At 56.5% G+C, this 16,634-nt stretch overlaps 1 protein-coding gene across 1 annotated transcript; it reads left to right on the forward strand.

Moving 5' to 3' along the window:
- Positions 1 to 4,675: 4,675 nt before the first annotated feature.
- LOC309975748 (keratin, type I cytoskeletal 15-like) lies at positions 4,676 to 9,124 on the forward strand (the record flags this gene model as incomplete). Its single annotated transcript, XM_082860973.1, has 8 exons — positions 4,676 to 5,462; positions 6,285 to 6,367; positions 6,451 to 6,607; positions 7,083 to 7,244; positions 7,330 to 7,455; positions 7,633 to 7,865; positions 8,304 to 8,329; positions 9,030 to 9,124. The coding sequence occupies exons 1-8, from the start codon at positions 4,692 to 4,694 to the stop codon at positions 9,122 to 9,124; spliced, it is 1,653 nt and encodes a 550-aa protein (XP_082717099.1). The 5' UTR covers positions 4,676 to 4,691.
- Between the last annotated feature and the right edge of the window lie 7,510 nt (positions 9,125 to 16,634).

The raw sequence follows: 16,634 nt of genomic DNA on the forward strand, positions 1-16,634 counted from the left end.
ACTGTTCTAACACATGGCAAAGGTGGGATTTGAAACTGGTTTTTGCTTCCAGATTTAGTTTTCTTTCCACTGAACTCACCCCAAGGGTTGGTGTGTGTTTGTGTATCTGTAATTAATGTTTACTGAGCACCTACTAAGTGCTATTTAATCAAACAACCCTGAAAGGTAGTATGAGTTGCATCCTATAGAGTAGGAAGCAGGCTCAGAGAGGTTAAGTAACTTGACCAAGGCCACACAGCAACTACATGGCAGAGCTAGGACCAGAATTACATTTCCTGATTCTTAACCCACAGTGCCACCCCTGCACCCCGTCTCCTAGGATGACACTGCTTGTGCCGTTTCCTCAGTACATTCCAGTCTTGCTCTGTGTGAAGGCCTAGGACTGGGATCCCCTGAGGCAGTTCCTCCTGACAGGTTTTTCCACCTAACTTAAGGAGAAACTGGGGCTTTGGGGTCAGGGGGCGGGCACCAGCTCAGAACAGGGCTGGAGAGGGCGCCCTCGTTGGGGTGTGTGTGCGCACGCACTGACACCTCCATCCATCCCCTGGCAGCCCTGCGTAAGCCCCTTACGCCCACCAGCCCATACCTGGGCTCAGAGCCTGGAATAGGACCCAGCTGTGACCCAGACCTCCCACAGAGACCCCCAAACTGGCTTGCCTGGGGCCCGTCCCAGGCCCCCAAAGGAATGCAAGTCCCAGCTTCCTGGTACAACTCTGCCCTGGGGTTGGTATGGTCCTGTCCCTGTGGTTTACAGCTTAGCGGCCAAGAATGGAGGCCAATTAAAGGTAAACATGTCCCACTTCCCCCAGCAGAGAGGTTCAGGCTGAGTGGGTCTGTTCAGGCCCCGTGGATCTGTGACAGCGGCCGACCGTGTGAGGGAGGGGGCTGAGTGAGGCGGAAGGTCTCTAGGGGGACAGATGGACGCTCTGCCTCCTGTGCTCAGCCCTGCGCTAAGGAGGCTCAGGACTCCGCCGTATCTGGTGTTCATCCTGAAGGGGGTGCTTTTTCCGCCATTTTCCATGAAGCTTGGTAGCCTCATTAGCTTACTCCAAATCACAGGCTGGTGACCCCTGAGCCCAGCTCTTCCCACTTCCCCTGCCGCAGCCCTGGGCCAGGAGCCCCTTCTGCCACGTCCCCAGTTATTCCGCTCTGGCCGTCAGCACCTACAGACTCACTCTCCCACTTGACTTAGGAGGCCTTGGAGCTAGAGGCCAGAGGCCTGGCTGCACCCCCAGTCCCAGGCTGGGAGTGCCCAGATATTTGTCCCCTGTTTGTGAAAGCCTCTGTTGTCACAGCTGAAACCCTCCCCTGTGCCCCAGAGGCCCCTGGAATGTGGCTGTGAGGCGGGGTCTGGGCCCCATACAGGTGGGGCTGGTGACTGGGTCTCAGGTCTGGGTGTCAGGAATAAAGCTTTCCTTTGTGTGCAGGTGCGCGCGCGTGCGTGTGTGCATGTGTGTGTGTGTGTGGACACTTTTCTGTCTCAGTCTGGGAGCTGAAACTAGGGGTACTGTGTTGACAGAAGCAGCTGGGATAGAGGAAAGGGAGCGAGAGGAAGGGGGAGGGGATTTGGAGGGGCAGCCCTGCTGGTCATCTTGACCACTTCAGTTTGCAAGCATTTCCGGTCCGTCATCTTGCTCCATCCCTGTGAGTCAGACTGGGTCAGAGTTATTTCCATTTTTCCAATTGGTAGACTGAGGCTCGGAGAGAGGAGGCTTGATGACTCAACGCCATGTAACTAATAAATGAGAAATGAGGAATTCTCCAGGCCCCAGGGCATGCCCTCTCTCTGACCCTGGCATCTCCCTGGGGAGCAGAGGAGATTCTAACATCTATGGAGGTCCCCACTCCCCCTGTGACACTGAATGCTCACTGTGGCCCTGTAGCTGGGGCCGGTGTTAATGGGGTCAGTGTTTTGTTTTTTTTTTATTTTTTTTATCGTGGTAAAATATACATGACGTAAACATGACCATCTCACGCATTTCTCGGTGCGCAGCTCTGTGGCGGTTCTGTGCACTCACATTGTGGTGCAAGCGTGTCGTGCAAGCGTCACCCTCCATCCTCACAACTCTTCCTATCTTGTAAAACGGAAACTTGATCCCCATTAAACCGTAACTCCTCACTCTCTCTCCCCACCCCCGGCAACCACCATTACACTTTCTGCCTCTATGATCTTGACTCTTCTTAGTGTCTCACGTAAGTGGGAAAATGGCCCGATTTTAAGTCAGGAACCTGGCTCGGAGATGTTGAGTCGCACCCGGAGGTGGAGTCCAGCTCAGGCTCTTTCCACTGGGCTGCATCGTCCCATCCCTAGGAGGGAAGGCCGGCTCTGGGACAGCCTGTCTGCCTGCAGTGGGCAAAGGACAGAAACTGGCACAGCATCCCGGGCGGGCTGCCTGGGGCAGGGCCCAGGTCTGCAGTCTGGGCTGGAGCCAAATGGAGCTTGACCTCCACCCTTGCCCAGCCATCACCTTCTGGTGCTAGTGAGTAGGCTCCGGCCACCCAGACCTTGAGCTCATAGGAACTGTTTGGACCGAAACCAGGGATTTGTGACTGGGGCAGCTGCTGCCTGGCCTGGGCCTGAGAGCGTAGGGAAAGCCCCCTTGAGGGGCTGCTGGAGGGGAGTCAGGGTGCAGAGAGAGGCTGGCTGGGGTCCAGCCCTCCCTCACCCCGGGGTGATGCCACATAATTTTTCCCGGGGTAATTGCTGGGGCCGTAATGTCTGCAGAGGCTTTAAGGAGCTATGGCTGATCTGAGTTAGATTATTTTTCTTTCAGAGGAAAAGACAGTGTCCTCCCATCCACGAGACAAGACCTCACTGTCTGGGCCCAGCACTCAGAGGCTGGCTCACTGTGATACTGGGCGAGGAGAAGCCCACCCCCACGTACCAGGAATACTCCACTACCCCAGCTCAGGTGCAGGAATCTGGAGTCTGGGGAGGGGAACACCTTCTTTTCCTGTCTCCTGTTTGAGTGTGTGTGGGGGGGGCGGTCAGAGGACCCAGTGAGTCCCGGCGATGCCCTCTTACTAGCTGTGCCACCTTATACAAATCACTTCCCTCTCTGAGCTGCAATTTCATTCTTTCTGAAATAGGGGCAGGGATCATCTTCTTAGCTGTGAGGAATAGAGGAGGCGTGGATGCAGAAGTGCACTGTAAACTGTGAGGGATGCGGTGGAAGTAAGAATTTACTGTTATTAAAGCAATAAAAACAATGACCTGCATTGCCCAGTAGGTGCTGGTTATGGAAGAATATGGCAGAGTGTGACGGTCACTCACAGGGCAGATCTGATGCCCAAGGACAAACAAAATGTCCCCGCAGGTGATGGTACTTGGGAGTCCTAAGTATTGGACATGCACCCCTCTATCCGGTGCCTCAGAAGACGGGGAGCAAGGAGGAGGCAGGATGGGGGCTCTTGGGCCTCAGGGCTTCCCCGTAAGTGGGAGCTGAGAGTGCCCGTTGCAACAAGGAAACTGAGACTTGAATGGTACCGTGTCCGAGGTTTTCCAAGCAGTGATGGGTAGAGCCGGGCTTGAAGCCAGGTCCCAGGGAATCCGGAGCTCCGTCAGCCTCATGGTGCTGCAGCTGTGGTCCAGGAATCCTCCTCCTGACCCTCCAGCCTGGTCTTGCTCACTTCCCCACCCCTGGCTGTCTCTAAACCCCGCAGCCAAAGCCAGAGGGCCAGGCCACGCCTCCGGTGGCACTGCCCACAGGCATCAGGTATCCCCGGAACACGGGCCCCTGAGCTGGCGGCGGAGAAAAGGGCTCTCCCGAGTGTTGGACTCCCCTCTCCGGCCTCAGCCTCCTGCTCTCTGAAGCGGTGCCTCGACCTTCAAGATCTCCGAGGTGTCTTCCAGCCCGCCCTGCGGGCCTCTCTATCCCCCCACCCCCTCATGGTGCTCAGGCACATACAGCTTTCTGGATCGGATCCCTCCTCAGCTTCGTGGTGCTTGACGGGACAAACAGCGTTAATCTAGCGCCGCTGTGCAGTGACTTGCCTCTCCCTGGAGAAAGCAGGGGCTTTCTGGATCTTGGTCCTGTCTTATCTGCAGAGGTTTGCCCCAACTTGTCCCAGGAGCAAGGAAAGGTTCAGTGACATGTAGTTGGCAGGCGGTGGGATCATCAATCAGCCCCTTGTCTGCCCTGAGCCCGCTGGCTTTTGTGAGAATGCCAGTGCCATGGGGCTGAGGGCCGGTGTGGGGGAGCTGGAGAAGAAGGAGGGGGACTGGGGGTGGGGGAGGAGAGGAGGAGGGGGGAGGAGAGGAGGAGAGGGGGGGAGGAGAGGGGTGGAGGAGAGGAGGAGAGGGGTGGAGGGTTGGAGCATCAGGGAAGTGACAGATGCTGGCCCCTCTGGTCACCCCAGCTGGAACTTGACTCAGGATCCCTCTCCTGTCCTCAGCCTATCCCTGTGGGCCCTGCATTCCTCTGTGTACCTCTGCCCGCCAATCCCCAGAGCCCGCAGGCTCGCACATGGGGTCTGTGAGAGGGACCGCACAGGGCAGCGATGAAAAGTGGATTCTCGAACTGAGAGCAGGGAGCCGGCCACCTGCAGGCAGCAGAGAAGTCCAGCGGAGAGTGGAGTTGGCCTGAGCCTCTAAGAGTGCAGGCGGAGGCCTGGCAGACGTGATGCGAGTTTGCTCCTTTCGGTTTTCTCCTGGAGAGTAGAGATGAACCTGTAATCCAAGTGTTAAAACCATGGCCCGGGGCAAAACACCATTCATTCTGAATCATCTCTTTTGTTGCATTAAAAAAAAAAAAAAAATAGAAAGAAAAGAAAAACCCCAAACCAGCCACGTGGAGGTGTGCAGGTGGCTGTGTTTGTCAGGAAGGCAGAAGGAGTTGGCTTCCCTTTGGGGGAGGAGACATGGCCCCACAACACCCTGGGAGGGGTATATAAGGAGCCTGGGGCTGGGGGTGACAGGTGCAGACCTCGGGTTTCAGCCCAGCTCACGCCTCCTGCCAGCTTTGCTTGTGCTGCTGAGAGCTCAGGGCTGCTGCCTGGCCATGAGCACCACATTTCTGCAGACTTCTTCCTCCACCTTTGGGGGTGGCTCGACCTGGGGGGGTTCCCTCATGGCTGGGGGAGGAGGCTTTGGTGGGGGGAGTCTCTATGGGGGAGGTGGGAGCCGCAGTATCTCAGCTTCTTCTGCCAGGTTTTTCTCCTCGGGGTCAGCAGGGGGCTATGGGGGCGGCTTCAGTGGAGCGGCTGGTAGTGGTTTGGGTGGAGGCTTTGGTGGTGGCTTTGGTGACTTCGGCGGTGGCGGTCTCCTCTCTGGCAACGAGAAGCTCACCATGCAGAACCTCAACGACCGCCTGGCCTCCTACCTGGAGAAGGTGCGCGCCCTGGAGGAGGCCAACACTGACCTGGAGGTGAAGATCCGCAACTGGTACCAGAAGCAGAGCCCAACCAGCCCGGAGCGGGACTACAGCCCCTACTTCAAGACCATCGAAGAGCTCCGAGACAAGGTGAGTCCTCGGGCGTCAGGGAGAGGGGAGCAGGTGGCTGGTGCCAGCCGCCTGGGGGAAATCCTTGCCTTCCCAGGCAATGATGTGTAACCTCGGCAAACTTGGAGCATGGGGAATGCGTTCCAGGTGTGGATGCCCGCACACATCTGCTCAACCTGGCAGTGCTGGGGATCCTGGCACGCTGGTCTCGACCAGTAGGGGCCGAGGTGAGAGCAGTGTTCACACCCAGCAGGGCTCTGCCTAGCGCATTCCTCGGGGTTTTTTGCAAGAACGGAGGTGTAGAGATGAACCTCCAGTTCTAGGAGTCCAGAACACCAGGACTGCCTGCCTCACCCTTCGAATGTCTTGGGTGACAAAAGCACTGTTGGACCTTCGGAGACCTGGAACTGGGTATGGGCTCTCCCAGCCACTCACTCACCCTTCACTCACCTGCACCAGTTTCTGCAGCTGCCCTCCAGTTTCCCCCGGACTGGAATGTTCTGTAGATGCATGGCTGTGTTGTGCAGGAGGCCGGCGACCGTGAGTTGTCTATAGGGGAGGCTGGTGGAGTACCGCCAAGAGGGCACCCTCTCCAGGCCAGGCACTTTCCACAGGGGGTTCTCCTCAACCCTGGTTCCTTGGTCTTTCATGTTCTGGAGACGAGGAGGGTGGCTTGGGACAGACCAAGTGGTGGCCTGGACTCTGCCCCGGGGCCCTACAGGCTTCCGTTGCTGGTGTCAGAGGGGAGATGTTTAGTGAGGGGTCCCGCCTGGGGTGCAGGGCAGGGAGAGCAACAGGGAAGAGGGAGGGGTCCTCTAGACACCAGCTCCCTGTATCTTGCAGATCCTGGCGGCCACCATCGACAACTCCCGGGTTAGCCTGGAGATTGACAACTCCAGGCTGGCCGCGGATGACTTCAGACTCAAGTATGTTCCCTCTGCCCCCTCTCCCAACTCCAGTGGCCCAGACCCCTCACCCTTCCTCACTTGGGTTCCCTCTTCCTTTCCAGGTATGAGAACGAGCTGGCCCTGCGCCAGAGCATGGAGGCCGACATCAACGGCCTCCGCAGGGTGCTGGATGAGCTGACCCTGGCCAGAGCCGACCTGGAGCTGCAGACTGAGAGCCTGAACGAGGAGCTGGCCTACCTCCGGAAGAACCACGAGGAAGTGAGATCCAGGCAGTGGCTGGGGCTGATGGGAGGCAGAGTGGGGCCTCTGGGGCCTCCTCATAGTTGGGGGAAGGGCTTCGTGGTTCAGATATGCACGCCCCCCAACAGGGGGGTCTCCGTGGAGAGGAAGGGGCACTGTCGACCCAGACCCCTTTTCTCCTCTGATCCACAGCCAGGCCAGGTGGCCAGTGGGCACTGCTGTCCTGATTTGCTTCAGGAACTGACACAAAGGCCCTACTGTCTTGAGGTCCTCCCTCGGCAGGACCTAGAGAGGAGGAGGGACCCTTAGTGCTGAGGGGCTCGTGCGATCAAAAGTCTTCACGTGCAGTGGGAAACGGGGGCCCGGGATGGGTATGGGGCAGAGCCAACGTCACGTGGTGAGTTAGGGATGGAGCCGGGATTGGCACGTGGGACCCCAGACTCAGCTCTGGCTTCCGCCCTCTGTCTCTGAATGGGCCCCACCCACCCTGCAGGAGATGAAGGAGTTCAGCAACCAGCTGGCTGGCCAGGTCAACGTGGAGATGGATGCAGCACCGGGCGTGGACCTGACCCGCGTGCTGGCGGAGATGAGGGAGCAGTACGAGGCCATGGCGGAGAAGAACCGCCGGGATGCTGAGGCCTGGTTCTTCAGCAAGGTGGGCCTGACCTGCCAGCCCCGCTCCAGCTCCCTGAGCTCCTGGGAGGCCCGTGGAGCTCACTTGTCTTGTGCGTGACCTACAGACAGAGGAGCTGAATAAGGAGGTGGCCTCCAACACAGAGATGATCCAGACCAGCAAGACGGAGATCGTAGACCTGAGACGCACGGTGCAGGGGCTGGAGATGGAGCTGCAGTCCCAGCTCAGCAAGGTCTGGCTCCCACCCCACCCACCCCAGCCTCTCCCACCCTCCATGACTGTGTAAGCCTTGGCGTTCCCGAGCTCCCTTTGGGGCTGTTCCTTGCCATCCATTCAGCCTCTCTCCCCAGGCCCTCGGCGGCTTCCTGTCTAGCCTGATGTGATGTCTGTTGGTCTGCTGCCCCACCAGAAAGCCGGGCTGGAGAGCACGCTGGCGGAGACCGAGTGCCGCTACGCCCTGCAGCTGCAGCAGATCCAGGGCTTCATCAGCAACATCGAGGCCCAGCTGAGCGAGCTCCGCAGTGAGATAGAGTGCCAGAGCCAGGAATACAAGATGCTGCTGGACATCAAGGCGCGGCTGGAGCAGGAGATCGCCACCTACCGCAGCCTGCTGGAGGGCCAGGACGCCAGGCAGGGGCTCGGGTGCAGGGGGCAGCGAGGGAGGGCCGGTTGTAGGTGAGTGGGGAGAGTCATCTTAAGTGCAGTGTCTACAGTGAAAAGAGAACAGAACAAGGAGTAAGAGGTTCTGGACTCTGCGCTCTAGTCTTTGGCCGCTACCTTGGGCAGGTCCTGTCACCTCTCTGGACCTGTGTACCCTCTGTAAATGATAGCAGTTGGGCTCGTGGTCTTGGATTTAATGCTGGTTCCATTTCCAGCATGAAATAGATGGAGTGTTGTCATAGGTCAGAATCTGTGTGCTTGGGGGTGGCTCTCAGGGTGTCCCAGGCTTTAAAGAAGTCAGATGTAGGAGTGAGGGTGGTGTGAGGGCTGGAGAGGACGGCTTAGCTGTCTCCCGGGGCCTCCTGTAGGCAGACCTGAGTTTTTGTCTGTTGCTTACATCTGCTGCCCCCTCTCTTTCAGGATGGCTGGCATTGGTACCAGAGAAGGTAAGAGGCTTCACTCTTCTTTTCTTTTTTCTGGCCACACTGGGCGGCATGCGGGATCTTAGTTCCCTGACCAGGGATTGAACCCGTGCCCCCTGCAGTGGAAGTGTGGAGACTTAACCACTGAACCGCCAGAGAAGTCCAAGAGACTTAACTCTTCCTGAGTTGAGGGGAGAGGGAAGCTATTGAAGCCACAATTCTTCTTGGAATGGGGAGGAAGGTGAAAGAGGCCAAGCATCCCAGTAGGGTGGGGACATGCCCATTCCAGTAGGTACCTCTTCCCCAGTGGGACCCCTCTATCAGCCCCAGGTAGGGTTGGGATTGAAGATTTACTGAGAACCTTCCAGGACGAGTAAGCTTTGTCCAGGGTATAGCCCCCCCCCGGCTCCCCCTCCCCCGCCTCCCCCCCCACCCGCCCCACCTTCATGCACTTATGGTGAGATGCCCGTGATTAATTTCTGTTTATGTAGAGCTTAAAAGCCCTGACATTCTTGCTCACTGCACAGCACACCTGCCGCTGCCGCCGCCAATCTCTCTGACGAGTGATTCCGCACCAGTCCTCCTGGCAGCTCTGGGCGGATTGGCCAATGGCCATTATCAGGCGTGCTGTGCAGTTCTCCCAGAGCTCAGCCAAGGTCCTGGCCCCTTGGGAGGGAGGACAGGGAGAGTCTCCCACTCCAAAGCTTGCCTCTTCTTTCTACAGCCTCCCTGGGAGGTGGTGGCAGCGGCAAAGTCCTCATCAATGTTGAGGAGTCAGCGGATGGGAAGGTGGTTTCTTCTCGAAAGAGAGACATCTAAGTGCCCAGCGCAGGAGAGACACCCCCGTCATCCCCACCCTCCCCAGGCTGAGTGGACAGCTGGCTGGAGGGACCAGAAAAGCAAACTCGGGCTTCCCTGGTGGCACAGTGGTTAACAATCCACCTGCCAGTGCAGGGGACACGGGTTCGAGCCCTGGTCCAGGAAGATCCCACATGCCGTGGAGCAACTAAGCCCGCGAGCCACAACTACGGAGCCTGTGCTCTAGAGCCCACGAGCCACAACTACCGAAGCCCGCGTGCCTAGAACCTGTGCTCCGCGACAAGAGAAGCCACTGCAATCAGAAACCCTCGCGCTGCAACCAAGAGCAGCCCCCAACTCGCCGCACCTAGAGAAAGCCCGCGTGCAGCAATGGAGACCAAACACAGCCAAAAAAAAAATAAATAATAATAATAATAAATAAAGAAAAAAAATAAACGAAAAGCAAACTCCAGGCACTGCCTTCAGAGGGTCCAGCTCAAGGGGCCCCTCATCTCCTAGTTGCTTCCCATGCTTTCCCAGACCCCGCCTCAGCTTTCCCACCTCCCTTACAGCAGGGAGGTGCGAGAAGCAGCCGTATTGTGTAACAAGCTCATGGTTTGCACCATGTCCATGCAATAAAGAATTGCTTTTCCTTTTGCAAATATCTCTTGGGAGTATGTCCAGTTTTTCTTGTTGGTGGCCTCTGAGGAAGCCCAGGGCCCACACGCTGCCATCTCCCCCTGGCTTTGAACTCGTCCCTGCGTGGTCACCCTTTGGGTTACCTGGGGTGCCTGGGACAAATCAGGTGGCTCAGATGACTTGCTGTCTTGCTTACCCTCTTTAGTGATCACAGAAGCAGGAGGCGGGGTCCCTTAGAGCAGTGTGTTGTACTTAGCACAGGGCTGGACACACGGACTAATCACTTACTGGATGGTTGACTGAATCGATGGCTCTGGTTCACCACTCTGTGGTTGGCACTGTGCTAGGCACACCCGCCTATGGGTCTCATTTAACCAACTGCCGGTGGTCAGGATTTATTATTCCATCTTAGAGATGAAGGAACTTAGAGAAGCTTACAGATGAGGAGGTCAGGCTGATGACTTGCCCAGAGGCCTCGTGGATGGGTAGTAAGCGGCAGGGCTGGGGCTAGGTCCCACACCTGTATGACTCCAAGACCAGGGCTTGTTCTGGGACCCCAGGCCCTGGTTCTTCACAGCTCATTGACAGGACCTTCCTCCTTGCTTCTGGCCTTCACCATATGTACCCCTGAACCTCCCCTCTTTTCCAGCCAGGCACACCTGACCTCCAGAGTGGCTGAGCCAGTTCCCCTCTCTGCCCCCCTGCAAAGCTGGCCCCCATCCCCCCCGAAGCTGTCATCCCCCCCAAAGCACTGAAAGTGCCCAGAGGGAAAAACACCAGCTCCAGGAAGTCCTCCCTGATTTCTCCAAGCTTAAGTCCAAAGCAGTACCAACCCCTATTTGCCCTTCTCTGTCTAAATCCTGCTCCTGCTCTCCAGTCACCAGTCTCCACCTGAGGGCTCATTAGAGCAGCGGTATCCACGCACACCTGATTTGTCGCTTCTGGTTTGGGGCTGTTTCCTTTAGGATTCGTAGCTCCTGATAGAGGGCAGGGAATGAGGAAGTGGAGAACTCTGGGTGCCATGGCTGGGCTGGGCTCGGGTGAGGATTGTGGGGAGAGGGAGAACCGGTTTCTTTGTTCTGCTGGGAAGAGCAGGTAGGACGTGCCGCTGTTCTCCTTAGAATCAGATCATTTGGGAGGAGGGCCAGGCCCTCTGAGAGGGAGCCCGTAGGTCTCGCTGGGTACAACTCCTCACCCAGCAGCCGTGACTGGAGAGAAGGTGGCATCTGTTCTTTCTGGGGGAGATTTAATCTAGAATGTGTCTCCTGAGTACACACTTTGAGGCCCGATTTCCCTGGGGCCGGAGGAAGGAAACGGAATTTATTAAGTGTCTGCACACTGCCAGGCTCTGGGGAGGGCATTCAATGGATGGCATCTCATTTATTCTCCAGACAGCTTTTGAAGCTGTGGGGTCAGACTTCAGAGGCAGTTGTCAGAAGAGGAAACCGAGGGCCAGGGAAGCTCAGTCACTTGAAAGAAGCCATAAACTAGGAAACAGTGAAACTGGGTTTGGGACGGTCTCTCTGATTCCAGACCTTTGCTTTTTCCCTGGATGCCATAAGGGTGACAGAAGCTGACAACCTCTTCCTTAGAGGGTGTGATGGTCTGAACCCCATTTCTTAACCTCTAGGGGCAGCCTGTTCAAGTGTCACACAGCCATTACAGTCAGAAAGATTGTCGTCACATGCCACCTTGGTCTCTCACGCTGTGGTTCAAGCCCAGAGCACCAGGTTCCACGTCCCCAACGTCCTGGGCTCAGCCAGGCTCCTTCTGGGAACTCTCCGACCCCACTGTGGCCAGGCTGCTGCTCGTGCCTCGCCGACTTCCGGGCCTCTGTTGAGCGGTCTCAGGTCGCCTAAACGGCCACCGAAGAGTCTTCTTTGCTTGCAAAAATTACCACGTCTGCAAAGGTGCAGGGTGGCATGGGGGCTCAGCCCTCATCCAGTGAGCCTTCTCTCCGGGCCAGACCCTGAGCTGTGGGGGTGGGAAGGGGAGGCTGCTTCTATCTCCCCTGAGTTCCCATTCCTGCTCTGCTGGGATTCAGGGACAGGCTAGCAGAGAAGCCCTTGGAACTTGCCAAGTCCCGTCCCCTGTCTGACCGTGGAGTGAGAAGCCCACACCTAGGGATAGCTCATGCCTGGCTGAGCCCTTAAATCATCTTCGGGGGGCAGAGACAGCCCACTTCCTGCCCCTGGATGGAGGTGGGGCTGGGTTTCCAGCCAATCCGGGAAGCAGGCAGCAGGCCTCTCTCCTCCCCACAGAGAGGGCAGCTTTGGGACTAGGGATTAGGGCCCAGGGGTGTGTGCTGTGTTCAGGCTGGCTTTCCCAGAGCAGGCGTGGGGCATGCCCACCCCTCTCTCCCTGAGGACTTTGGTCCCTGTTCTCCTCCGGGTCTCAGTTTCCACATCTTTAAATGGAGGTGTCTGACTGGACGAGCTGATCTCGAGGTTGTCTATGGGCTGCTCTGCGTCCTGGGAGCCTGGCCTGTGACAGCAGGGGCTGTGTCTGTTCCCTGCACTGCTGAGTCCTCAGAGGGGTAGCTCAGTAAATAGCTGTCGCACGAATGCATGAACTTTCTTCTCTTTTGCTCTTTCTTGCCTTAGACGTGGCTCTGGACATTCGCTCATGTCTTGGGTACGTGCCCACCTGGGGGTCACCTGTCCCTCCGTGGGCAGCTGGCGACACGAGGGGAAATAAGGAGGTGGCAGCTTTTCCCATGAGATTTGCAGCTGGGGTGACCCCACTTGATACCATTCCTGCTAGATATTCCTTCTCACCTAAAGCCAGCAGACAGCGTGTCTCTGAAACAGCTTCTTGGACGGTTAGCCAGAGCTCCCCTGTGCCAGGAGCAGTATTTGGAGGACAAAGCCCTTATCTTCAGGAAATGTAAGACTGAGTGGGGGAAATAAGACAGGAATGCCACCAACTGTCACCTGTCTGGTTGCTGTGGGTGCCATGCTGGCTGCAGAAACCAGAGAGGGAGGCAAAGCAATGGGCTGGCACTGGATGGAGGAGGCCCAGAAGAATTCTCCGCCGGGTCATCTAACAACGAGAAGCTCGCATTTCCTCACTTGTAACAGGGAGGGAAGAGTAGCTACTGCAATCAGAAGCCCTCGCACTGCAACCAGTGCGCCTGCCGGGAGCTCCTGTGGGTCAGGTGCTTCTCAAATGCTAACTCCTCTAATGCTTATTTTTCAGTTGCAGTCACCAAGGCACTGAAAGGTTGAGTAACTTTCCCAAGGTCACACAGCCAGTCTGTGGCAGAAGTAGGGTTGAAACAGGTCCACCTAATTCAAAGCCTTTGCTGGCGTTTCTGGGGAACCCTGGCGGTATAAAAGGGATTTTAGAAAGCTGATTATGTAGAAACGTGAAGCCCTGAGGCCTTGAGGCTAGGCTGGAGAAGGCTCCTGGGGATTGCTGTGTCAAGCAGGTGTCTCTGAGGGTGGAGGGCTGACAGAGGGCCCGGGTCCAGGGTCTGGGGTGGGTCTGCCTTTCACAAGAGACCCCTCCCCTGTGAGGGAGCCTTAGGACTCTTTGGGAGGTGGTCAGCCAGCCTGGGCTCCAGGCCCCCCGTTGTCCAGGGAGAGAGGGAAGGAGGGAGGAGCCTGATCCAGGATTCAAGCAAGGAATGCTGGGTTAGGAGCTGGGGGATGAGGTCTAGGCCTCAACTTTGCAGATGAACAATCTGGTGACTCTGGATAAATTTTTGAGAACTAGAGCCTCAGAGGGCATTGCTGAAGGAAACTTAGAAGCCATTTCAACGTAAGGCCCACGATGAGTCACCATAGGTACCCCCAATGTACCCCATATGTACCCCCATATGTACACCATATGTACAGTGAATCAGTGGTAGAGCTAGAGATCCATGCGAAACTCTTCCCTTCCCGCTGCCCCGGGCCTTGGCATTCTGGGTCTCAGTTTCTCCCACATGTGAAATGAAGGAGTTGGATGGGGAATTTCCTAGGACAATTTAGGCTTTGACATTTTGCGTTGAGTAAGTACCCTTACGAGCCCCCAAGCTTTGGAGCTCACATCAGGCCAGACAGGCTGACCATCAGACCAGCAGCTGCACAGGCCTAACCACTGTGGGATGCAGGCCCAGCCACCAGCTGGGTCTTGGGTGACAGGAGGCCTGAGAATGGAGAGGGCAAGAGAGAAGGCCCTCTGGATGGGACAGCGCCAACACTGGCCTGAAAGGCATTGACCCGGCAGTAGTCAAGGGCGCAGACCCTAGAGCCAGAGGTTTGAATCTTGGCCCTGTCATACTCAGGTTTGGGCGATGTAGTTAACCTCTCTGGGCCTTCGTTTCCTCATCTGGAAAAAGGGTACAATAACAATAGCAGAGTTGTTTCAAGGACTGCTCTACATGCATGTAGAGTGTCTCACACAGTATTCACAAATGTTAGCTAGTGGTATTTTATTATCTTTTAGCACATACAGAATGGAACCCTCAGAGGTCAGACACCGAGTTTGCAGCAAGACCCCAAGACACCAACTGGTGGGGTAGAGAGAGCCAGATGCCAGTTTATGGGGACCTTGGACGAGTGACTTATCTTCCCTGAACCTCAGCTGCCTCATCTATAAAATGGGGCGAATAAAAGCCCTTTCCTGTTGTTGTGTGACAACCTGTTAAGCTCAGCTTCCTCTGCAGGGGCCACTCATAACGGGGCTTTCCCTCCCCTTCCCTGGAAACGTTATAGCAGAGGTGATTTTGTCAGAACGCAAAGAAGGAAGCTTTAGACGTGTGGGTAGCGCCTCAGCCCCAGCACTCTGTCCTGCCCCATTTGGACAAGGGCTGCGAGAGGAGAAATGGGGTCCCCAGGATGGGTCTCTACCTAGCTCCCTGCAGTAGCACTGGCATGTGTCCCCCCGCCCCATGGGCCCTGGGGTTCACCTTGGGTCAGAGGAAGGCATTCCCGTGCCAAGGCATCAATACCCTGCTCGGGACGGGTGCAGAGGGGCCGTGCCCTGACCCTGTGAGGGAGGCACGTCCTGGCCACCGCGGGGCTTTGGAGGATCTGTGGTTATTGTTCCTCTAAGAGGCGTTGGCTGAACTTGCTCTTCAGCCCCAGGAGGATTGCCATTCCAGGTCTGGCAGGTTCCATTAATTACCTTCTTGGAGGGCTCCTGCTTTGGGCTGAATCACACGTTTTCAGAGAGAGAGAGCTGAGCCATCAGTTTGGGCAGGAGGGCAGGGCACGGTCAGGGGTCAGCCTGAGTCCCTGGCCTCCCCGTGGTCTTAGAGCACCGCAGCCCTGGCTCTCTCCCTGGCACTGACACCCACTGGGGGAGACGCAGGCCCACTTCCCTACCCATAGAAAAGAGAGGCCAAGAAAGCCCTGACCCCGAGCCCTCGCTTCTGGTCTTGCTGAATCAGCGAAGGGGCTTCCAGGACAACCTCAAGCCTGTGTCATCTCACTCCAGCTCCTGGCCTATCCCACCCAGCCCCTTAGGCTGCTGTGGGCGGGCAGCTCCCAGGAGGCCATACGGCAACCTTGGCCCCCTTGGTGAGTGGAGGCCTTGAGCCCGAGTCCAGTGTCCTGCACTCTCAGCCCTGGAACCTCTCCTTCTCTCCCGGGCTTCTGAGAGGCCAGCTCAAGGCCCGTTTCTTTTTTCTTTCAGCCTGAGTGGTGAGGCCTCCTCCGTTGGCTTCTTAAGCAGACCCTGAGTTTCAGTAGCATCCCAGGCTCCTCGGCAGAGACCCCGGCCCCAGGCTCTGGGTCACATCCTCTATGTGGCCTCTTGGTCAAACACTTATAAGCTGAGGCAGGTGTCATGTGGTTGGGGGCTAGAAAGAGCCCTGCTCAGTATTACAAGGCTTCCTTTCTGGACGTGGCTATGGCTCTGTGGCTGCTATAATGGAGTAATTAAACCCATGGGCCAGGCTGACCTAGGGCTTTTTGACCTCGACACTACTGACCTTCTGGGCTGGAGAATTCTCTGGGGCAGGGGCTGTCCCGTGCACAGTAGGCTATTTAGCCGCATCTCTGGTGTCTATCCTCCAGATCCCAGTAGCATCCCCCAGTTGTGACAACCAGAATGTCTCCAGACACTATCAAACGTCCCTTGGGGAACAAAATAGCCCGTGGCTGAGAACATCCGAATTGATCTATGGTGACAGAGTTGGAATTATGGGTATGTTAGGGGCACGGGGTGTATGGGGGGCGATTGACTGGGAAAAGGTGCAATGAGCTTTATGGGGTGCTAGAAATGTTCTGGGTGGTGGTGACACAAGTAGCACATGCTTAAATTTTCATACGTGGGTAAAAATGCATTAAGCTGGATGCTAATGGTTTGTCCATTTTACTGTAGGAAAAAATGCCTAAAAAATTGAGCCTAGTGTAGACAGGACCAGACTTGGGTTTCAGTCCTGACTCTGCCCTTGAGGCTCAGTTTCCTCCTGTGTAAAATGGGGATAATAGGAGTACTCACCTTATTGGGCTGTTGCAAAGATTAAATGAGGCAGTCAATATAGATTCCTTAGCCCAGTGCCTGCATATGGTGAGGGATCTCAGGGTGTTAGTTATTATGATGTGCAGGGTCACTTGCTCTTTCTATGCCTCAGTTTCCCCAGCTGAGGGAACTGTGTTGGATGGTCCCTAGGGTCTCTCGCCGCCATGACTTTACCTGATGGTCTTGGAGCCATTTTTTTCTCAGCCTAAAAGCCTTCAAGCTTGCTGATTCTACAGGACCAAGCAAAGTTCGTCCTTGTTGCTGGGAGCGCTGGAGTAGATGAAATGCTGAGAAAGACGCAGAACATTCCAGTCAGACCTTTTAGAAACAGGAAGAAGGGAGGCAGAGGGCTGAAGTGACAACACGGGGCCACTTTGCAGCCACCCTTCCTCTGCAGAGGCTCCCTGGCAGACCGGTGCAGCTCAGTCCCGGTTCTAAC

This window comes from Leucopleurus acutus (genome assembly GCF_964270905.1).
Source record: "Leucopleurus acutus genome assembly, chromosome: 19".
NCBI lineage: Eukaryota > Metazoa > Chordata > Mammalia > Artiodactyla > Delphinidae > Leucopleurus > Leucopleurus acutus.